At 46.0% G+C, this 24000-nt stretch overlaps 1 protein-coding gene across 5 annotated transcripts in view; it reads left to right on the top strand.

The window, feature by feature from the left end:
- Positions 1-24000, top strand: part of septin9b (septin 9b) — a 135956-nt gene that overhangs the window by 82382 nt on the left and 29574 nt on the right. For 4 of the 5 annotated variants that reach the window (XM_063201723.1, XM_063201715.1, XM_063201733.1 and 1 more), the window contains one exon: positions 21175-21360. In XM_063201723.1, coding sequence (XP_063057793.1) covers positions 21175-21360 — 186 coding nt within the window. Of the gene's footprint in view, positions 1-18646; positions 18682-21174; positions 21361-24000 lie in introns of those variants that run through there. The other variant, XM_063201751.1, reaches the window with a different exon arrangement.

The raw sequence follows: 24000 nt of genomic DNA, 5'->3' as shown, positions 1-24000 counted from the left end.
TCTTAAGAAAATGAGGACTCTTCATGATCATTTACCTCTTAACTTAACCTTAACTTATCCTGAACCAGCTTTGTAGTATAGGCCCCTGGTCTACTAAATGGGTGTGACTTTCCATTGAACTCCATTCAATCTACCAGTCTCCTAAAGAGGCCTGACCACCATGCGATTGCCGTTTAGGGCCTTACATCATATAGGTTCTGGAAGAAAATGCTTATGAATCGTCTGTCTTTACGTTATCAATCGTCTAGCTGGTAGCACTCGGTTTGGGCATGCACACTTCATTTATTGTGAATGTGGCCGTGTTTCAGGAATATCCTGGTTGCAGAGCGCTTTTCCACACATACAATACTAAGGATCTTCTGTTGAAAACCAGATTGCTCAGTGCCTGTAACTGTGCTTGTGGGCTACTTTTTTGTGTGTGCTAGAAAGGTCAACAGTACCATTATAGTGGCACACGCCGGCCCTTTATTCGCTTCTGTCAATGTGAACAGAATAAAAGGGCATTGGGGAGGAAATGCAGTCTGTTAGTGTTGCACTGTGATGTTTTTGGAGTGTATGGTATTTGCAGGTGGCCGGCCTGAAGCCAGTCAACACTCAGCAAGACCTGTTGTGCTATAAACACGGATGTCGTGTGTGTGTGTGTGCGTGTGCGTGTGCGTGTGCGTGTGCGCGTGCGCGTGCGCGTGCGCGTGCGCGTGTTTGAGTGTGCGCGTGTTTGAGTGTGCGCGTATGCGTGTGTGTCTACTCTCTTGCCTCATTGACAAGGCAGACGTGCCAACGGTTGTCTTTGGGGTTGCTGTTTCTCTCTCCTTCTCCCTCTTCCTCTCTCTCTCTTTCTCTCTCTCTCTCTCTCTCTCTCTCTCTCTCTCTCTCTCTTTGTCTGTCTCTGTGTACATGCCATAATAGAAACTTAGTCTGTGTTTGTGTGAGTAAATGAGAGTGAGTGAGTGCGATAGACAAGCCGTGAATGAGTGGTGTAACCAAAGTCATATGAAGAAGAGAGGGAGAGAGAGAGCGGCTAAAAGACTAACGGCAGATGTGTCATTCCAATTCGCCCCTCTCTCTCTCTCTCTCTCTCTCTCTCTCTCTCTCTCTCTCTCTCTCTCTCTCTCTCTCTCTCTGTCTCCCTCTCTGTCTCCCTCTCTTCCTCCCTCCTTTGCTACACTGGGATGACTGTTAAGAGCAGGGGCGCTGACCGCTTTGGCCGGGCCCAGGACAAAGTCATCTGAAAGCCCCCCAGCCCCATAGATGCAATGTAATAATGTAATGAGGACCCAATTCTGGGCCCCCTCTTTCCCTGGGCCCCAGGACAACTGTACCCTTTGTCCCCCCCTATCAGCACCCCTGGTTGAGAGTTTGATGTTGTCTCGTCTTCTCAGGGGGCCTGTGGCAGCATGTGGTGTTTCCCTCGCTCCCAACAGCAACAACTAAACACATCACGTCATTCCACATCACTCTCAATCTTACCCATCTGGAACAACCCTTCTTAACATATTCATTCATTCATTCATTGCTGTTCGCATCTTGCATTATTAATGTTCATATCATTGTGGCAGTCTGGGAAGAGTAGGGGAGTCCCAAGTTACTAGGTACTAGGTTGTGAACTTTGAAGGGGTGCTTTGTAGAGAAATGTGAGTATCTTCTGTACAGCAATGCTTGCTCCAACAAACTACTCGTAGGAAGATATCTTTACGCAATCAGTCATCGATACATTTCTGACGGTTCTTCACACATTTATTGCACTGTAATGTCTATTCCGTTCTGACGGTCTGTCTGATGCTAACTTATGCTGTCTAGGGAATTCAAAATGTACTGTACTTGTGCACTTGGGCAGAGCCTTAGGGAGGGGATCCAAAGCATTTCATACAACAAACTTAATGCTGGTACCCTACTGTTTTCAAGCATTCTTGGCAGTTGTGGTCGTGTCCTGTCTTTCGCTCCTGTTTTCATCTCTTACCTCAATTGTTGTGGGACTAGTACGAATTCTTATAGATGGGTGTGCATTCTGGATAATAGGTTGCAACGTTGGTTTTGTGGCCACAAGACCAAGTATTCAAAGATGCCAGAAGAAAATCCTCCAGTTTGGGCCCCTACTCTAAGGCTCAGCACTTTGCTGCCATTAGGCAAGGGATTAATTCTACTGAGTAGTTTGACATGTTGTTGTTGTGGTGTGCATTGGCACTGCCCTTGCGATATGATTCGATTCTGATTCGGGAGGTAACGTTTTGATCCAAGCAGTCACATACTGAACAACATTTTAATGGCTGTTGTGTGTATCAGTCCTGCAGTTTTCAATGCTTTGAAGTGCTTTAATTTAATTTATAGTTCATTTGCTCCAGAAATGCAAACAGAAGTAATTGAAACTTGAAAAAATATGCAGCATCGATAAAGGCTTTTGCCGAAATTGATAATTGAATTGTTCTGACCCGCATTGCAATGCATTGCTGAATCAATTTTTGTTGACACCACTATAAGATAAAATGTTGTCAAAAGCTTTTGCCATGCCCACAGGAATCAGAAGTAAAAAGTGTAAATATGTCCAAAAATCTCTGTTGTGCAAACATGTTTACTTTCGATTCGCACGCATGAGTAATCCTTGGCATCTATCGACTGGCATGCATGCCTGTCCTACATTACTCGCTCGGTTATCGTCAGATACGGCCTTAGTGTTTGATGTGTCAGTGGTGGATTTACGTCTTGTTTTGCGGCCCTCAGTGTCCAGTTTCACGAGCGAAAGGACATGTCTCTATCCTGCCTTGCCAGCCAGCCAGGCTGCGTCTGGCCAAACATCTAACCACTGTGTGACAGGTGTGTGTGTGTGTGTGTGCATGTATGTGTTTCTGACCACTGAGAGAGAGAGAGAGAGAGAGAGAGAGAGAGAGAGAGAGAGAGAGAGCGCACACGTGTGCATGTTTCTGGCCACTCTGACAGTGTGTGTGTGTCCTGTGTGTGTACTGTGTGTGTACTGTGTACTGTGTACTGTGTACTGTGTGTGTCCTGTGTGTACGTGTGTTTGTGCGTGTGTGTGTGTACACACACGTGTGCGCTCAAGTGTGTGTATGCACCGGTATCTCTGTGCGTGCTTTAATCATCTGTGTATTTCCACTATTGCAATAGAGCCCAGAGATCAGATCGTTAGCAGAGAGAATGGATAATTGCAGCAGCAGTGCTGGCTCCTAAGCCCACATATAACTTACATAATGGGGGATGTGAACAACTAAGTCTGATTGATTTCCAGACATCTGCAAATCTTTTTCTGTCCGGGAGGGAAACTCTTAAACCCCTGTTCATTTTCGGCGGAGAAATCAATTCGCTGCTGCTGCACTGCTTGGCCCCTGGACTGGGATAAAATTGCGTGGTCTGTTCTGCTCACGTCCATGCGGCCGACAAATTATTTGCTAATGAATGGATTCTGTGTGCTGTAGTGACATCTAATCTGGCTAATTTATTTTGCTGTATTGTATTGTCTGTGGGAAAAGATCGCTTTACATTCTTTGTTTACACTGCCCAATGTTCTGTGGCACACAAAATCAAACCTTCATTCATAACTGTGCTGCTGTACGGTTCAATTATGGCTTGGAAGGAAGGGTAGAGACCTTCAGAAATACTTCTTTAGCTGTCAATTTTTTAGAAAAACGAATGAAACGGTAGCTATTTGCGATGTTCTTTATTGGAAGACCCCATGAGATCGACCCTGAACTCAATATTGATGTCTTGGTACACTGTATTTTTCAGCCAAACCAAATGCAGAAGAAGAAGCATGCATGAACAACATCCATCAGAAAGTCTTTTCTTTCCCTTCACGTCTCCTCCTCCCCCTCTCTCACTCTGTCACTTTTGGCCGGAGACAGACCATTATCTGTGTTGTGGTTTCCTCAGACATGAGGCGCTCTGTTTCTGAGGCAAGAAAGCTAACTGTTGTTTAACACTCTTAACATAACCATCTGTTTTTTCGGAGCCTGGTAGCAAAGGTCGCATTCTCGGGGGGCCAAGGGGGTGATGCAGGAGTGAAAGATGAAGTGGACCTGTGGCATTCTTCCCGTTCTTCTGTCACCAAGCAGAATGCACAGACGAACACATGGTTAACCACTGGCTGCACGCTCTTGTCTTCGTCTGGTTGAGTTAGTCTTCTAGTGCTTTCCTTTCAGTTCTCCTAGAATGCACATGCGCTGCACACCTGCTTTACCACTGCACGCCAACTATGGTAACAGAATGCATACTTGCTTTGCCATACGGACTGTATGGCCTCGGCTTCATCATCTTGCTCAGATAGTCTTCTTTTTCTACTCTTCTGACACCTAAGAGAATACACACACTCATGCACAAGCACACACACACAGTGCGTTGACGTGTGTTACGCTGTAGAATGCTGCCGAGGTAGGTGGTATGACGATGGTTCGAGTCATCACATCAAACTAACACACACACACACACACACACACACACACACACACACACACACACACACACACACACACGGTCATGGGCGGTTCTAGATAGGGGCCAAGGTGGGCTAGGGCCCCTGTAGATTTCCTCCTGGCCCATGTTGTGGCCCCTGTGCTAAACAGCCAATGACCGAGACATGATATACATTTTTGAATATTATATACTGGTGTTCATAACATTAAATAAACACCTTTTCACTCAATTGTGTGCCCCCCTGAAAAAATAATGGCCTCACCTCTGCCCCCCTGGCAATTTCGGTCTAGAACCGCCCCAGCACACAGTTTAGCACTGACTGCATGGCCTCATGTTGTTCATTCAAGTTTTCTGTAAGTCATACAAATTACTCAAAAGAGTTTAGCAACTGGACTTTTCGCTCTGCATACAAGAAGTTCCATAACTCCAGGCCTGATGAAATCAAAATGTTTTGAATAAGCTTCTACTCTCTCTATTGTCCTTCACCTGGCCTTAGTGAGATGGGATGTGCATACTTCTCCTCCTCTGATCTCTTCACTCATTCTTCTCTTCTGTCACCTAGCAGCATGTCTGTTAGGAGTCTTATCCACCCAGGTCATGTTCTCTTAAGGAAAAGCAACTGGACGTCTTTTTTGAAAGCTTGGAAGACGTTTCTCTCCTCACCCAAGAAGCCTTATCAGTTCTGGACGACGTAGAGGGAAAGCCAGTAGTTTATGCTTCTCTTGACCCCTCTTTTCAGTCTTGGATTGGGAGTGCCATGGCATTAGGCCCCATCTGATTTAGTAGATCTTCTTTTCGCATGAGCAGCGTAGTCAAAACCACCATGGCCTTATGGAGCCCTCTTCACGTCACCACTTCATACATCTTCCACGGCGTCATAGAACACATGTTTTCATGCCGTTCACATGTGTTTCTGCCGTGTAAAGATGCGCTCGGTTCTGACGGCGAAGACATCCTCTGACTGATCAGGTATGTTCCTTAAGTCCTGACATCGGTCAGTCATGGTGCTGCTGGGAGTCCCATCACACATCTGGTTCTCCCATGAAAGGGAGTAGCGCGATGGCCGTTTGTCTAGTCTGCTGTCGTCATGTCGTGAAGAGCATTAGCGCCGCGAGCCTCCTGCAACGTCCCGTGTAACCCTACCTCCTATATGTCTCCTGCAGGACAAACTCGAGACGTAAAACTTTTACGGCTGACTTCCCTTCTCCGAGTGCACCCAAGGACCCATGCAGTAGGATAGTGTTTCTCGACGGGGGCTCCAAAGCCCCCTCAGGGGTCATTAAGGAGCCCTTGGAGGGGGGGGGGGGCAGTGAGAAGGATACAGCTGAGAGTGGGTGGTGCTTTGTTGCCATTAGTCTATTTTGTTCTTTTGATACTAAGGGGAGTGTTGTCAGGCTTATGATGAGGTCAATGGGGGTATTGGGAGGTTTATGATAAGGTTCAGGGGATGTTTGTTCAAAAATGGTTGAGAACCACTGGAGTAGAAGCAGGAGAAGGAGATGCTTGCTGACGCATGGACCAGCTTATTGGAATGCGCAGCAAGCCCAAAGAGACTGATCTGAAATCTGTTAGAAGAGTTGAGACTGATCTGAAATCTGTTATAAGAGTTGTCGTCGGGGAGTACTGCCATGAACAAAACACATGTTTCTTACAGGCTTGTCGCCGCAAAACAGATGTCGCATCTTGCTGTGGGTGTCTTGTCGAAATCTATCACCGACGCGCTCATGCGTAGACACAAACAACTTTATCTGGTGCCTCTTCTTCAGATACTCCTCTGTGGTAACTGTAGTTTGTTATATTGACTGCTGTGCTGTGCTGTTAAAGTCGACCTTGTTTCCTGTTTTGCTGTAATTGGCCTAACCCGCTGACATTGATCCTACAAACTCTTGACTGTATAAGACCACTTAGATCTCTTCCGACTCTCTTTGCTGTCCTGAGAAACAAGGCAAAGAACTTGGAAAGACAGCAGAGATTTACTGTAGGAGGGGGGAGCTTTTGCCATGTTTGGTGGTCTGTCCGTCGGCAACTCTTGAGACAGATGTTCAAAGCCTCGCCGTCACACACACACACACACACACACACACACACACACACACACACACACACACACACAGACACACACACACAGACACACACACACACACACACACACACACACACACACACACACACACACACACACACACACACACACACACACACACACACACACACACACACACACACACACACACACACGCACACACACACACTTCTTTAGGATGACTACCCCAAAAGCTCAGGGCTGGGTGAAATTACATACTAGCCCATGGAAATGAATCATTGTCCTGCTAGGCTAATGCCTCTATTGGCTAATGCCTCACCTCTGTGGCATGTTACTGTAGGGTCATCTGCATTTTTGTGTGAGGTTGGGTCCGACACACAAGCCCACTTTTGTGGTGGTTCTTTTTTGCAATTATATAAAAGAAAGAGAAAAAAAAACAGGAAGTGGATAATGTGGGAACTTTTTAGGTTTCTGGTCAACGTAAGGGAGTCTTCTGTTGCACTTAGTGCTGTTCAGTGCAGTCTCACAGAACAAACACATGATGGATGCGATACTCATGCGGTCAGGGTTTTTCTGAGGTTTCAGGATTTTAGGGGATTTGAGGTCTTTCTAGTTGTTCTAATACAAGGGATTGTTCAAGTTCATCAATGAATCACTGTAATTATCCACCCAGTCAAACATTGATTGATGATATAGTGATTACTGATTTTTGTAGGGTAGGGAAAAAAGCAGATTACGATCAAATATTACAGTGTGGGAATTAAAAATCCACAACCACCAGACAGAACATTTATTAGCGCTGTTGTAAACCAGAGAGCAATTTTAGTCTGCTAAAACTGTCCCCTCGGAATGAGCAAGACGGCAATATGTTCGCGTAGCACTTTTTTGTGACAGACGTATGGTTTCCTGTTGAGGGTTCCGTGCAGATGAACAAGCATCACACACAGACCACAAGAACTTCTGCCTTGATGCCGTCTTGTCTTGCTAGCTTATGTGATATGTTGCATTTATGTTGTTGTAGCCTAGGTCACTGATATCATACCAGTACATCTAGGGTGGCCAGACGTCCATCTTTACTAGCTTATGTGATATGTTACATTGCATTTATTTTGTTCTAGGTCACTGGTACATGTACATCTCAGATTAGATCTACTACACCAATCCAATTGAGGACACGGGTCTGCAGTACATTGACCACACTGCACCTGTACAGCCAAACGCCTCATCAGCAAGGCTCCATAGGACGTGATGATGATCATACAATAAAGTTGTTCATGCTGTGTAGTGCTTGTGTGTGCGGAAGCAAGGCCATGGTGGAGTGTGTGCGTGTCAGGAAATGTAGTGCACGGCACCACACCGAGTGCCTATGTGGTACAGTGGTTTATGTTGGCATGCTTCTAGGTAGTTAGTCTGTTTCCGTACACACCTGTGTGGTGATTCGTTGACGTGTGCATTTTCATCTGGGCTGGATAATCCATACAGTCAGATGCCGAAACATTTTGGCTGTACAGCAAAGTAAAGAAAGTAGCTAAAAGTAAACTAAATCTTCAAACTCGTCTGGAACCTTCTCTAATGAGATTCTCTCGCTCTGTAGCTCCGTCACATATGTGCTGTGTTCAACATGTGCACTGTGTTTTTCTTGTAGTTTTCATGCATCCTGATTTCTTTGGTTTCCCACTTAACGTCGATTTGTCCTTTGTCTTATGTCTTACATCCTTCATTCTAAATAACCAGCGAAAACCCATAACTCGTTTTATCTACTGATCAAAACAAATGGTCCATGTATTTTTGTTGGCATTGGAGCCATCGTTTTATGTTAGCCTCTCAGCATGGCCCACATCAGCAAACTCTATGTTTATGCATTGGAGGCACTTGAGAAATCACTACTGGCTTGGGAAATTCATATTTTAGTAGGCCTGCTACAGATCTGTGGAATTCCATCGCTGTTTGGTTACATTTAATCATAACAACGTCCACGAAAAAAACTGGTTGCGTTTCCTCCTATTTCCAGTGCGAGAAGTACATTTTACTCGGGCCATATACACCTCGCAGACAGAACTCAAGGTGTTTATATGTGAAACCTCAGCGTCTTTGGCCGCAGCTGGAGACGGGAAATGGGAATCATATCTGTGGTCGGGTCTGGCCTTGAACGGGAAGCGAGCTCTTCTCGGCCAGTCTGGTTCCCACCGTCGTGGCTCTTGGAGCGAGCGAGCGAGTTGGTGAGAAAGTGGGCACTCGCTCTCGCTCAGTCACTCACTCGGTCACGTTATGGTCTTCTGTACTTCTGCTCGATGTTACGCACACACGCACGCACGCACGCACACACACACACACACACACACACACACACACACACACACACACACACACACACACACACACACACACACACACACACACACACACACACACACACACACACACACACACCAGGGCTTGACACTGGCACCTGCCAACCGGCCAAATGCTGGTAAAACTTGTCTGTGGCTAGTAATACTTTCAGTGTCAATTTGACTGGCTCTGACAGTATGTATCATAGTACCCTATACCATGCTGTTTGCCCTGTGTGTCAATTTCAAAGTTTATATTTGCTTAATATAGGCTACTTCCAAGTTGAAAGCTATACACCCATCTTGCTTTAACACCTCATCTTCTGAGGATAGATGTACACCATCACAATAAAGAAAACAAAAAACAATGTCAAATGTATGGCTAGTAGAAAGGCTGAATGGCTAGTGACTTGGGAAAATCACTAGCCACATTGGCCGGTGGGTGAAAAAGTTAATGTCAAGCCCTGACACACACACACACACACACACACACACTCCCATATTTCAAAATTCAAATTCAAAATCCTCTTTTTCTGCTTGGTTGCTGGCTCTTGCTCCTTTGCTCTCTCTCTTCCTCTCTCCCTCCCTCCCTCCCTCCCTCTCTTCCTCTCACTCTTCAGTTGGCATGGATTAAGTAGCAGGTGCCACTCTGCATGTGTTGGCACTATCGCACCAGCCCAGACAGACGGGCATTAAGAAATCCTGAGCAGGGTGGCACAAGTGCCCTGTGGTATTGGTATCAGTATCTCAGGCACTGCAAGAATGTCTACATCCTGCAAAATAGACTCTACTTGTATACTAGTCCACAGCTGCACACGAGTGCCAACCCTCCCAGCTCTAAAGATGGCTGTCAGTTGCCATTCAGTTGTACATTGCTAGTATGCCAATCAGTTGTGTATATTTGCAGTCTGTCATGCCTGTCTGTCAAGTCAAGTCGGCTTTATTGTCAATTCTTTACATGCGCTGGTCATACAAAGAATTGAAATTCCGTTTACTTTCCCATGCAGACATAGACATACAGTAGACTTTAGGTGTGGACATAAACAATTAGACATAGACAGTACACATGTCTAATTGTCTAAATGTCCACACCTTAACCCCTTAAGACCCCTTTATAAATTTGTTGTTACCGGTATGGTAATGACCAAGTCGTGGTGCATTACTAAAGGGCCTGTGTTGTGTCATAGTATTGTAGTGCTATGGTAGTTACATTTCAATGTCTATTATAGCATGCCACTGGAGGTACGGCGCGCATTAAGGGGCTACGTCTGCTGTATGTGGTAATACGTTTGCAGTTGTGTTTTGGGAAAAGCTTAGTGGAGTTGGCTAAAAGATGATGGAGTGTGCAGTCAGTGGCGGAACAATAATTGTACAATTATTGTACACAGGGCCCTTGGGCAAAACACTTATCGGGCCCCCTATATGACCTGACGAGATCACAATTGGGCCCTCCCCACCAATGCAAGAGTGCCCTGGGCCCAGGGGCGAATACCCTGCTCGCCCTCCCTATAGCTCTGTGCTTGAGTGCAGTCTTTTGCAGTCCTGGTTAGGGATGCATGATGTATCGGCCAGATGTATCGGTATCGGCCGATATTTGACATTTCTCAACACATCGGACATCGGTCCGATGGGTAAAACTGTGCCGATGTTAACACCGATGTTTTTTTTATATGTTACGGTTCTAAAAGATTGGACTTGACGGTGAATTTCATTGTTTGTCTTCTAGTTTGTCTCTATTTTGTATCTAATTTTATCACAGGAAGTTATAAAGTCTTTTTGGAAATAAGAGGACATTCAAAAAATCAGTTTGTTTGCATCATTGTCAGTCTGTATTAAATGTTATCTCTTTTAAAAAAATAAAAAAAAACATCGGTATCGGTTAATATCGGTTATCGGCCAAAACCGCAATATCAATATCGGATATCGGTACCGGCTGAAATTTTTCACATCGTGCATCCCTAGTCCTGGTGGCTTTGCACATAGGAACTCCTGGAAGAGGCCTCTAAGTGGGTCAGTGTGTGGGATTTCCTATTTGATTGAGTGCTCGGCCATTAATGTGGGGCTAATGCTAGAAAATAAGAGTGCTGAAGCATGACGGGAAGCTGGAGGAAGAGGGAGAGAGAGGAAGAGAGGAGAAGGAGGAAGAGGCGGGAGGGAGGAGAAACGATGGAGAGAGGGAGAAGTAGAGGGAGCAGGAGAAAGAGATGGAGGAAGAGGGAGGGAGAGGAAGAGAGGAGGAGTGAGGGAGGAGAAGCCATGGAGGGAGGGATGGAGAGAAAGGGAAAAGTAGAGGGAGCAGGAGAAAGAGCTGGAAAGACAGAGGGATCAAAAAAAGACACAAAGAAAAACATAGACATAACGTTAGAGAAAGCTATAAAGACAGACAAGAACCAAAAGAAAGAAAGAGGCATCAATAGACAGAAAAAGAAAAAATGGAGACAGAAAGTGAGAGATATACAGTGAAATGGACTGATGGTGAGGTTTATTGATTCATCCATTTCAGATTTACTAGCTTGAACTTGAATCCCCTCCCTCCTCCTCCTTCACCACCACACTCACCATGTTCTTCGGGAAGCGTCTGCTGTGTAGCCAAGAGCCAAGGCTTAGCTGTAGTGCGCACAATCATTGTGTGTCTGCAGGCTTGAGTTTAGTTTGGTTTGGTTTGGTTGGAGAAGCACTTTTTAGAGGTGGGGGCCCATGGGTTGGGGTTGGGCAGGGCCGGATTAAGATGGCCCGGGTCCCCTAGGCTACAGGTGGCTGTGGGTCCCCCCAGAAAGAAAATTTTGTGACTAATGTACATAGACAGTGTCATAATTAGGAGCTAAGAATTAAGGGTACCATGTGTAACAACTGCACTCATAATGACAGATGACTTTTTCAATATTGCACCTTGCCACAATTCTGCAATTTTTGTCTTTTGTCCAATCAGGGGACCCCTGCCAGGTGGGGGCCCTATATCTAGCCTGTGCGTTGATCCGGCCCTGGGGTTGGAGGGGTATTCTGTCCTCCTCTCTGTTTCAAGGTCCTTTTGTGTTTTGCCTTCATATCTGCGGGTGAGGCAGACAATCCCATTCAGCACAAAAGAGGCAAGAGATTCAATTATCACTTCACTTCACTTCACTCCACAACTCATGGGAACCATTCATCTTTGTGAGTGCGTGGGGTGGGTGCAGGGAAGCTGACAAGGGGGGACAAAGGGGTCAGTTGTCCCGGGCCCAGGGAGAGAGGGGGCCCAGAAATGGGTTTTCATTACATTGTATGTATTGGATGGGGGGCCCTTTCAGATGACTTTGCCCTGAGCCCAGCAAAAGCTGTCAGCGGCCCTGGGTGGTGGTGTCCAAGTGCCTGTGTGTTGGCACTCACTATGTGTGGATGTGTGTGTGTGTCTGTGAGTGTGTGTGTGTGTGTGTGTGTGTGTGTGTGTGTGTGTGTGTGTGTGTGTGTGTGTGTGTGTGTGTGTGTGTGTGTGTGTGTGTGTGTGTGTGTGTGTTTGTCAATGAGTAGAATAGAATAGAATAGAATAGAATAGAATAGAAAGCCTTTATTGTCAGTATACAACGTATACCGAGATTTTAGCTTCCCTACGTAGTGCACAGTCCTTTATAGATGAACATTGTCCAGTAAGTGTGTGTTCATTGTTGTAACAGCTTTGGGGAAGAAGCTGTTCTTCATCCTATTGGTTCTGGCTGGCAATGCCTTGTAGCGCCTGCCAGAGGGCAACAGTGTAAAGAGATGAAAGCCAGGATGTGTGGGATCTTTAATGATACTCCTGGCTCTACTTACGCAGCGTGAGTTGTAGATGGTGGGTATGGGAGGCAGGGGGCAGCCTATGATTTTCTGTGCTGTTTTGGTCACCCTCTGCAGTCTCTTCCTGTCAGCCTCAGTGCAACTTGAGTGCCACACTGACACTGCGTAGGTCAGCAGGCTCTCTATGGTGGAACGGTAAAAGGTCACCAGCAGGCTTGAGTCTAACTGTTCTTTCTTAAGTACTCTGAGGAAGTGCAATCGCTGCTGGGCCTTTTTTACCAGAGCCGAGGTGTTAGTCGACCAGGAGAGATCAGCGGAGATGTGTACACCTAGGAATTTAAATGAGCTCACTTGCTCTACACGTTCTCCATTGATGTACAGGGGGGCAGGAGCATCTTTGTTACGCCGGAAGTCCAGGATGAGCTCCTTTGTCTTGGAGATGTTCAGGGCCAGGTTGTTGGATGCACACCACTCTCCAAGTTTCAGGACCTCATCCCTGTAGGCCTCCTCCTTTCCCTCGGTTATCAGCCCCACCACTGTTGTGTCATCTGCAAATTTGACAATGATGTTCTCTGGGTGGATGGGGCTACAGTCAAACGTGTAGAGGGAGTAGAGAAGTGGGCTCAACACACATCCTTGGGGCGAGCCGGTGCTGAGGGTGCGGGTGGTTGAGAGATGGTGACCTAGTTTCACCTGTTGGGGACGATTAACAAGGAAGTCTTTGATCCAGGAGCATGTGGATGATGGAAGTCCTAGATGTCTCAGCTTGGGGATTAGGATGTCAGGAATGATGGTGTTAAAAGCTGAGCTATAATCGATGAAGAGCATCCTGACGTAGCTTCCTTGTCTTTCCAGGTGACTCAGTGCAGAGTGGAGAGCAATGGCTATCGCATCCTCAGTGGATCTGTTTGCCCGGTATGCAAACTGATGAGGGTCTATGGTTGGGGGGAGACAGGCCTTTATATGCCTCAGCACAAGTTTTTCAAAGCACTTGGTGATGACTGGAGTGAGTGCAACAGGGCGAAAGTCATTGAGGGTGGTAGTAGATGCCTTCTTTGGAACAGGTATGATGGTGGCAGATTTCAAGCAGGCTGGGATGGTGGCTTGTTTCAGTGACAGGTTGAAAATGTCAGTGAAGACTGGTGCTAGTTGGGCCGCACATGCCTTGAGCACCTTACCTGGTACACCATCCGGGCCTGTTGCTTTCCTCGGGTTCACAGCACGAAGCACTCGCTTCACGTCATCAGCCGCAACCTCCAGAGTGGGTGGGGGGGTGCTAAGGTGTGGAGTGGGTTGTTGCAGGGGCTGGAGTGGTACGCCTGAATGCTGCGCCTGCGCTTCAAAGCGGGCAAAGAAGCTGTTCAGCTCCTCCGCTAGTGCTGCATCTCCATCTCCATGAGACACAGACTGTCCCCTATAATTAGTGATGGACTGAATACTCTGCCACATCTGCCGGGGGTTGTTCAGCTGCTCCTCAATTCGCATTTTGTGGTCAGCTTTGGCTGCCTTGATGCCTCTTCTTAGGTCGGCGCGAGCACTGCTGTATTGCACTCTGTCACCAGACCTGAAAGCTACATCACGGGCCCTAAGGAGTGTGCGCACTTGGCTGGTCATCCATGGTTTTTGGTTTGGGTAAACCCGGATAGTCTTTTCCACAGTGACCATGCCAATACAGTACTTGATGTAAGACAGTACAGTGTCGGTATATGTGCTCAGATCCTCATGATGGAAAGCTTCCCAGTGTGTCTGCTCAAAGCAGTCCTGCAGACAGGGGAGAGCATCGTCAGGCCAGGTGGTAATTGTACGGCGTGTGGGCCTTGATTGGCGGCTGAGGGGGGTGTATGCGGGGGTTAGGAATAGGGAGAGATGATCAGACTGGCCGAGGTGGGGTAGGGGTGTGGCTTTGTATGCATGCTTGATGTTAGAGTATACATGGTCCAAAGTTTTTTCTCCTCTTGTTGGGCATTTAACATGCTGATGGAATTTAGGCAATACCGTTTTTAAATTGGCCTTATTAAAGTCGCCAGCCAGTAGGTGTACTGCGTTTGGGTAGGTTCTCTGATGGTCATTAATGATGTTAAGGAGCAGAGAGAGCGCTATTTTAACATTAGCGTCTGGGGGAATGTAAACAGCAGTGAGCACAACAGCGGTTATCTCTCTTGGCAGATAGAATGGTCTACATCTCACTGACATGCACTCTAGGTCGGGAGAACAATGGCTATCCAAAACAGCACTGCTATTGCACCAACCTTCATGCACGTAGATGCAGAGCCCTCCTCCTCTTTTTTTCCCAGAGTTGTTATTCCGGTCCCACCTGTGTAGCGTGCGTCCTTCAAGCTGCACCGAAGCGTCGGGGATTTCTGCGTGAAGCCACGTCTCCGTGATGATAAGTGCGCAACTATCTCGAACGCAGCGATTCCCAGCGAGCAGTAATTCCAACTCATCCGTTTTGTGTACCATGGACCTGACATTTGAGAGATAAAGGCTTGGTAGCGGAGGTTTGAGTGGCCGTTTTCTTAGTTTAGTCAAGAGTCCAGCCCTGCACCCCCTCTTTTGCTTCCTCTCTCTTCTCCGCCTGCGACGCTTGAAAGATGCGCAAACAATCCACGGTGATCCAAGCGGTCTCGCTATTTCGTCCGGAATGTTATGGAAGTTTTGAAACTCACGGCAGATCATCCTCTTTTGTTGAAAACCAATGTCAATTAATTCCACACGATTGTAGGTCATATTACTGTCCGATGTCAACAAACAAAACAAAAAAATACATACAAAAAACATTTAGAAAGTGCGAAAGTAGGGAGAGCTGTAAGCCGCTGCATCTGAATGCGCCGCCATGGCAACCATGTGTCATGTATGAGTGTGTGTAACATTTTTACTAGAGAAGGTCGGTCTGTTTTTGAATAGAAACCCTCCTCTGCCATCGTATGTGTGCGTGTGACTGTGCATAAATGTGTGCTTCCGTGCGTGCGTATAGCTATACGAGCTGAGGCCATGCGGTTTATTAGCCAGCCTGTTTCCCAGGATTAAGTGTCAGGGATACAGAGGAGCGTCACAGGCCAGGACTCTAGAGGGACGCCTGAGGTTCCCAGACCATGAAGGAGAGAGCAAGACAGAGAGAGAGACTATAGTTATTATACTGTGGACTTTCTCCACACATACACACACAGACCGCAATCTCCCTACGGTTCACTCACACCCACCCTGCCCTCTGTGGGTTATCCCATATCAGATGTGGTTTTGACAGGCAAGTGGAGTCCACATCCAACCTTAGAAGTGACGTACTGTAACTAAACTAGATACACCTGGAGTTTAACCATGTTTGGAAGAAGTGCCCTGTTTCCCAGACTCCCGAATGGCTTGAATCACAGTACTCACCATGTGAGTGCATATATTTCCCCTCTGTCCTCTCAAGGGAGGAGTGTAAATCACAGCCTCCATGACGATGCGATCCAATATCGATATCTTATTATTCGATGCGATGCGTTTCGATTATTTTCGATACTTAGGAATGCCCCACGATATGATACAATATGATTCGATTCGACTTTTTTCCGATTACTTTTCCACTCCTATTAGGGCTGCACGATTATGGAAAAAATCATAATCACGATTATTTGGGTCAAAATCATAATCACGATTATTGATTTTTGCTGAATTTTGTAAAAATTATAACAAAATGAAATATAACCAAGACTGGATTATATGCAGCATGAGCAAAATAAAATGAATTGTAATGATTATGTAATAGGTAATCGCGTGAAACTTGATGGTGAACAGATTTCTGGCCAGAAGCACCAGTCTGTCAGTATGTTCTGGCTTCAAGGACGCTCTCAAAGATAGGTCACTATTGCCACGATTAAATCACGATTGAAATCACAAGTTCGATAACACAATTATATCACGATTTTCGAATATTGACAATTCATTGTGCAGCCCTAACTCCTATTATGTAATGGAGCTAGGGCATTGGGCAGGGGTCAGAGATTCTATTATTTTCGATACTTAAGAATGCCCCACGATGTGATTCGATGCGATTTAATTCAATCGTCAGATTATACCGCGATATATCGATACATTTCGATCATTATTTACACCCCTATCACCCATCCTGCTCTCCCTTCAGGTGGCTGGCTGATATTTCATCTCTCACTCTACTCCCACTAGCTCTAACCATAACCAATGGCCAATAACTTCTGAGTGCTTGATTTCTCAGAACTCACTCTGTGAGTGGACACAGTTTATACAAGGGTCTCAGAAATTCAAGAGTCTACTTAGGGTATTTTTCAACAGTTAAAATTGTTTAAAACTGTCTGTGAGTGGAGCTCTGTAGATGGCTTAGCAGCAGGCAATAAAGGGGTGTGTAAGTGTTGTTAGTTTGGTGTTGTGTTTCTGTCAGTCAGAGACAGGAAATTGGGGCCCAGTGTGAAGACATGAAAACATGACTTCCTGTGCGAAAAGATGTAGGAGGGAGAGAGTCAAGATAGAGAGAGAGTCGAGAGAGAGAGTCGAGAGAGAGTCGAGAGAGAGTCGAGAGAGAGTCGAGAGAGAGAGAGAGAGAGAGAGAGAGAGAGAGAGAGAGAGAGAGAGAGAGAGAGAGACGAGAGAGAGAGACGAGAGAGAGAGACGAGAGAGAGAGTCGAGAGAGAGAGTCGAGAGAGAGAGAGAGAGACTAATAATCAGCAGTGAAAAGGAGAGGGAGAGTTTTATCTGAGACAATCAGATAGCATGATGCTTGCACACACACACCGCAACTTGTTTTTTTGTCAGTAACTTTCATATCTATAACTTCCTGTGTACTATAGGCAGGCAGGAGTTTATCAGGCACTGTATGAGGCAGAGGAGTTGAAAGGAGTTCAACTGTAAATGGTGGGAATCGACACGCTAAGTCGACGTATCGCCTTTTGAGATAGATCCTCACATTTAAAAAAATAAAGGTATATTAGGGCTTTTGTGTTTCTAACAGGACGGTGGAGGAGAGACAGGAAATGAGTGGCGAGGGAGAGACGGGGAAGGATCGGCAAATGTCCCGGGCCAGAATCGAACCCCAGGCCGCCGGCGTAGTAAACCAGAGCCCTACCGTTAGGCCACGGCAAGGCTGGATCCTTGCCATTTAACTTAACATTACATTACGTTTGGTGAACGCTTTTTAGCCAAAGCAACTCACAATCGAGGACATAATCATAGCTAACATCACTAGCAGATATGAAGTGCACTGGTAGAGTGCACGTTTGAAGCAACACCGCACAACAAGACCCCTGCCCTGTGTCATATGGTGATTTTCAGTGGCATGTCTGTAGGCTGTGCATTCTATTCACAATACTAAAAAAAGAATCCGAGATGTGTGTGGTCGAAAGTATAACCAAGTGTACCCATGCCATGTTTGTACACACTGCCCATGGTTGTGCTTGTGAGTTGAGTAGGACAAAGTGCACAGCAAATCGTTGAATATCTTCTCTACTTGGTGATAACCTATGCTCACTGCAGGCAGCATGCTCAGAAGCATATTTCTTTTGCCTTAACTGATGAGAATGTCTGTCTGCACTTGTCTGTGCCGTAACTACCATATGGTGCAGTGGGAGTGCACTGGGGATCTTGATATGACTTGATATCACTTTGAGAATGCTGGCAAGCTGGTTTGATGCGATCGTATTGGAATCTATGGAGTTGTTTTCCCCCTTTTTATCATGTACCGTATACCTCCTTGTGCTCTGCGATAAACTTGTGTGTGTGTGTGTGTGTGTGCGTGTGCGTGTGCGTGTGTGTGTGCGTGTGTGTGTGTGTGTGTGTGTGTGTGTGTGTGTGTGTGTGTGTGTGTGTGTGTGTGTGTGTGTGTGTGTGTGTGTGTGTGTGTGCGTGCGTGCGTGCGTGCGTGCGTGCGTGCGCGCGCGTGTGTATTAGTTGGTGTCTGAGTGAGTGAGCGAGAATGAACGTTGACGGGAAACCACAGCACAGTTGAATCCTCAAGTGAGCATCAACGGTACGGTCTGCTCCGCTCTGCACTTTCCTCCACAACTTCTTCAGATTTCCTCTCGCTGTCTCTCTCTCTCTCTCTCTCTCTCTCTCTCTCTCTCTCTCTCTCTCTCTCTCTCTCTGTCTCTTACTATCACTCCCTGCCAAGCTCACACAAGCACACTATCCCCGGTAAGTTGATCTCGCTTTTATGTCTGCTGAGGGCTTTGTCTAGGCAGTGTTGCGACATTCACATTAGCATTTTCCAAGAGATGCTCTTCTCGTAACTGTGTCTGGCACGTGGAGACATGCACTCTGAAAGTAAAGGCAGACTGCTGTACTGAACAACAGGATCTATGCATTACTGTAATATCTGTCTTAAGGTATTGCTATTCCTTCACCACAGGGCGCTGGAGAAGACGCATTAGTGTCATGTAAGAGAGACAAACTTTTGGGATGCCAATGAGGTGTCAATATCTGTAGCCCCTTAATGCACGCCGTACCTCCTGTGGCAAGCTGTAATAGACATTGAAAGTGAACTACTATAGTACTACACTACTATGACAGTGCACAGGGCCTTTAGTAATACATGACGACTCGGTCATTGCCATTCTGGTAACAGCGAATGTATAATGCAGTGTCTTAAGGGGTTAAAATGCTTGATAGTGTGGGCCTATCATGTAACCAAGAAGAGGGAAGGGTATGCTAGATGGACGGAATGCTTGACGGGTTGAACCCCTCTTCCATTACTACAGCATGCACACTGGGTGTAAACATGGGTGTCATTTTAGGTGTGGATGGTGGGGACATGTCCATACCACGTTTGAGAGAAACCTAGCTTGTCCCCTTCACCTTTTCATGAACATATTACAAAAATAGCGTACCCGAACAATTTGCCATCAATGTGCCCACCACTTTCTAAGCCAAAACTACAACTTTGGTTGTAAAGATGCATTAGCTTAATTGTGCAATAACAGATGGACTTGGGTGATAGTTTGAATATCTTTGAATGCTGGATAGTGTGAGGACAGAGTGGGGTCTACTAGCTGGGCGGGCTGAACCATTCTTCCATTATTACTGTACAAGGCAGACGGTAGGTGCTTAGACGCATTCATTTAATGTACGAGACATACATTACTTATTGAGGGATCTTATCAATATAATATCTTTGAATGCGGGATAGTTTGGGTCTGGCTTTTTACCAAGGAGAGAGAGAGGGGTCTGCTGGAAAGACGGAATACTTGACAGGGCTGAACCTCAGGGACCTCCAGCCTCCCGTTTCCATGGTCCAGCTGCACAGTAAACGTTGCAGTGTTACTTCAGCAAGTAAGACCAACACTACATGTGTTAAATTAAGCTCTCTAAGTGTTGAATTAACACTGTTAAAAATGCACCGTTTTGGACTCTTGCATACCATTTGTACCAAAAGGACAGAGAACTCTGGCCCGGGGGGTTTAACACAGATGTCAGCTGTGGAGTTGAATGTGAAAGTGATACAGGCTTCAAAACTGTCTGGTTGAAGCTACTCCGCTTGCATCATAAAAAGACTGCAGTCATAGGGCTGCTCATCTTTTTTTTGGTCTTTTTTTGTAACTGCAGAGCTGGGATGACTTCACTATCATTTTCTTTTGTATGTTGTTGAGCTGGTTTGCGCTTTTATCTCGACTTATTATCGTATCATCTCCTGATGGTTTTCTATTGTTTTGAATGAGTCTCTCTCCCATAGCACCTATAGCAGTCTAGTCTACACAACATCATTGGCAGTCTAGTCTACACAACATCATTTGGTGTTTTTTAGCAACCACTTCACTGAGAGCACCTGTCTAGTTCCACTTTTAAAGTGTGGTGATGGTGGCTATCGGTTCAAGAAAACCAAGTCCTGAAGCCACGTCGTACTGCTAAGAGTTTTTCTCAAGCACTTGTTCATTGTTAGTGCACATAGGAGCTCCAGCTGCAGCACATTTCAAGTAGATGAACTCGTTTTATTGATCTTTCGGTTTGTTTATTTATTTATTTTTAGAGTCTGTCTTGGAATTGTTTTTTGAGCTTCTACATCCTCTAGTCATATCTGAGTGCTAAGAGTGTCTCTTAAGAACTTGGGAACTACTTTTGCACTAGAGTATCTGATACAGTACATTTCAAGTAGATTGATTTAGTTGATCTACCTGTTTTTGTGTGTGTGGTGGTAGCCATGGCCTAAAGATGATGGAGTTGTCTCGGAATTGGAATGTTGCGGCTATGAGTCCTATGGTATCCATAGCTGAAGTGCCCTTGATCAAGGCACCTAACCCCACATTCCTCGAGGGACAATATGTAACCGAGACCGGGTGTCTTGCTTTGATGAATGATTTGTGAAGGCTGCCGTTTCGAATGGCATACTGCATCCATGGATTAAGTGCCCTTGAGCAAGGCAGCTAACACATTGTTCCAGGTATTGTCACCAATGAGCGGTATCTGAATAATTCTAATGTGGCCCTGCCGTGGCCATCCGGTAGGGCACTTGCCTACCATGCGGCTGACCCGGGTTCGATTCCAGTCCCGGGTCCTTTGCCGACCCCTCCCTGTCTCTCTCCCCATTTGTTTCCTTTCTACCTATCGTACTGTCCTGTCCATAATTAAGTCTAAAAAAGACCAAAAACATATCCTGAATGACTCTAATGTGATGTCATGTGTGTTGTTTTTCAGGGTCAGAGGTCATTACGAGCTTCTACGGCAGCATGTCGGACTCAGGCAAGGCAGCCCAGCACGCCCCTGCGGCGCGGGGAGAGAAGGCAGGCACGGACTTCAGTTACGTGGGCATCGACGCCATCTTGGAACAGATGAGGCGGAAGGCCATGAAGCAGGGCTTTGAACTCAACATCATGGTGGTCGGTGAGTAGTGTGTGTGTGTGTGCGTGTGAGTGTCTGTGTGCGTGCGTGTGCAAGCGTGGCCCTTTGAAATGCGTACTAACATCATGGTGGTCGATGAAGTGTGGGTGTGGGTGTGTGAGTGTGTGTGTGTGTCTGTGTACGTGTGTGTGTGTGTGTGTCTGTGTACGTGTGTGTGTGTGTGTGTGGGTGGTGTTTTGAAATGCGTATCCTAAAACTCTGTTTATGTGTAAAAACAAGAGGCCAAAACCCATGAGTTTTCAAAGATGTCCATATACGTGTAAACAGCTTGTCAAGATGTGTGTGCGTGTGCGTGTGCGTGCGCGCGTGTGTTTTACGTAGGATATTTGTTACAACAGGGTTGACCATTTATTTAAAATATGACAACAGTGGGACATGCATTTTGTGACAATATTGTGGTATTTTGATATGTTGTGCAATACAATTGTTCTATTACAATATAGAAGATTTATAAGACAACTAGTCTTATAAAGTAAGATTGCGCAATAGCCTGTTTTCAAGAATATCACAGTACTGTGTCATTCATATTGCAAAACAGGGTCTTGCTGCAATAATTGGAACATTTCCATGAGCTGTGTTCTCATACTTTACATCAAAATGTGTTCTCAATCGTATAGCCCTACCCCCATACATCATCTATGCACAGCTATTGTTTGTGGCCTTGTGATGACGTCAGTGCTGGAAAAAGTTTAAATGTGCATTGACATTGACTTATAACCTCTGCCAAGGAGGTTATGTTTTCGGTTGCGTTGGTTTGTCTGTTTGTCTGGTTGTTTGTCTGTCCGCAGGATAACTCGAAAAGTCATGCACGGATTTGGATGAAAGTTTGTGGAGTTGTTGGAAATGACAAAAGGAACACGTTATGGAATTTTGGTGGTGTTTCGGATCACCATTCGGATCCATGAACTTTTAAAAAGATTCTTCGACATTGGACTAATAGGACTAATTTTGACATTCCAGTTTCTAACGCCACAGTAGCAAGGCAGAAAGACTTGGGGGGGGGGGGGTTCAGGGTGCAACATAGTCAAATGTTCTATGAAACAGGTTTCTTGGCGAAGGTCTGCATTTCTAGTTTTCTGATGTTATTGGACACATCCTTCATTCACACAGCCCTTATTTGAACTGCCTCTGATAGTACAACCTAGTATGATGGTGACGTGGTCTAGCTATATTGATGATGACGTCAGTTACACTGCTGTAGCCAGCGTCTGTTGAACCCAGATTGTTCTTTCCAATCCCAGGAATGACAGTCAGTGGAAATAAAATATGACAATGATGACCCATTTTAGCTGTCCCAGTGTACCTCTTGGCTTACTTGTGTGACGATGAGTGTACAAAGTGACTCATTTGGCCGCTGCAAGAGCCTCGAGTATTCTGTTGGCGAGGCCCGACCTGTGCTGTCACAGCGCATCATAATTTGTCTGCGGCCCCCGCAGCCAAAACTCTGTGGAGATGGTGACATCATCATCATCATCAACATCATGGCTAAAAATATAGTTTACAAAGCCCAGAAGCCAGAACATTTTTTTTGTGGTGGAAATTCTGTCTCATGTACTGGAGGATTTGTCCTTTTTGATTTTTGCATTTATCTGCAAATATTTGCAGTTTCCAGCCTCCACGTGTGGACACGTGATATCCTTGCATGTCTTGCTGTGCAACTTTTGAAGTATTTGCAGTGTGGTCCATTTTCTAATGACTTAGACTTGAGTTGAACAATTTTTAAGTTCGTGCCAAACCAGATGACTTAGGCTTAATTAACGACTTCCTAATTAGCCTTTTGCCATCAGCCAATGAGTGTGTGTGTGTGCGCGTGTGTGCGCACGCGTGCGTCTGCACGTGTGTGTTCGCGCGTGCGCGTGTGCGGCGTGCGCGTGCGTCTGTGTCTCTCTATCTGTGTGTCTGTGTTTGTGTATGCGTTTGTGTTTGAGCGTCAGTGTCTGTTTGTGTTGTGACTTGGTGCCCTTGAGCCTTGTCCATATATACTGTACCTGTAGTATGTGTTGTTAAGTCAGCGAGGGCTATGCCACCAGGCTGTGGCCCTTAGAGCCTGAAGTGAAACTGAAACGCTCCACATCTAATCAGCGCAGGCAGTGGGTGCAGGTTTAAAAGTCGTTGAACCCGTTTTTGTTGTTTTGGTCTGGAGAAGTGGGCATTTCTGCGGGCTGCCTCAGAGCACCATCAGCTTCGGCATGAAGAGAAAAGGCCCACAGTGTTGGAGTGAACTGATAATGAGAGCCTTCTCATCTACACTGGAAATGCATTGGAACAATGCCACAGTGTCGGACAGAAATAAGACAAGCACATGCACTTGTGCGCGCACACACACACACACAAACTCTGTCTCTCTGTCTCTCTCTGTCTCACACACATATGCACGCGCGCACACACACACACACACACACACACACACACACACACACACACACACACACACACACACACACACACACACACACACACACACACACACACACATATACACACACATATACACACACACACACACACACACACACACACACACACACACACACACACACACACAGAGGCATACATTCACATTCACACACAAAAATACCTGCCTTTTCACATGTCCACACACATACACACACAATAAATGTG

Source organism: Engraulis encrasicolus, chromosome 1 (genome assembly GCF_034702125.1).
Source record: "Engraulis encrasicolus isolate BLACKSEA-1 chromosome 1, IST_EnEncr_1.0, whole genome shotgun sequence".
Taxonomy (NCBI): Eukaryota; Metazoa; Chordata; class Actinopteri; order Clupeiformes; family Engraulidae; genus Engraulis; species Engraulis encrasicolus.
Note: the sequence above shows the minus strand (reverse complement) of the source record. Positions and strands in the feature narration are given on the sequence as shown.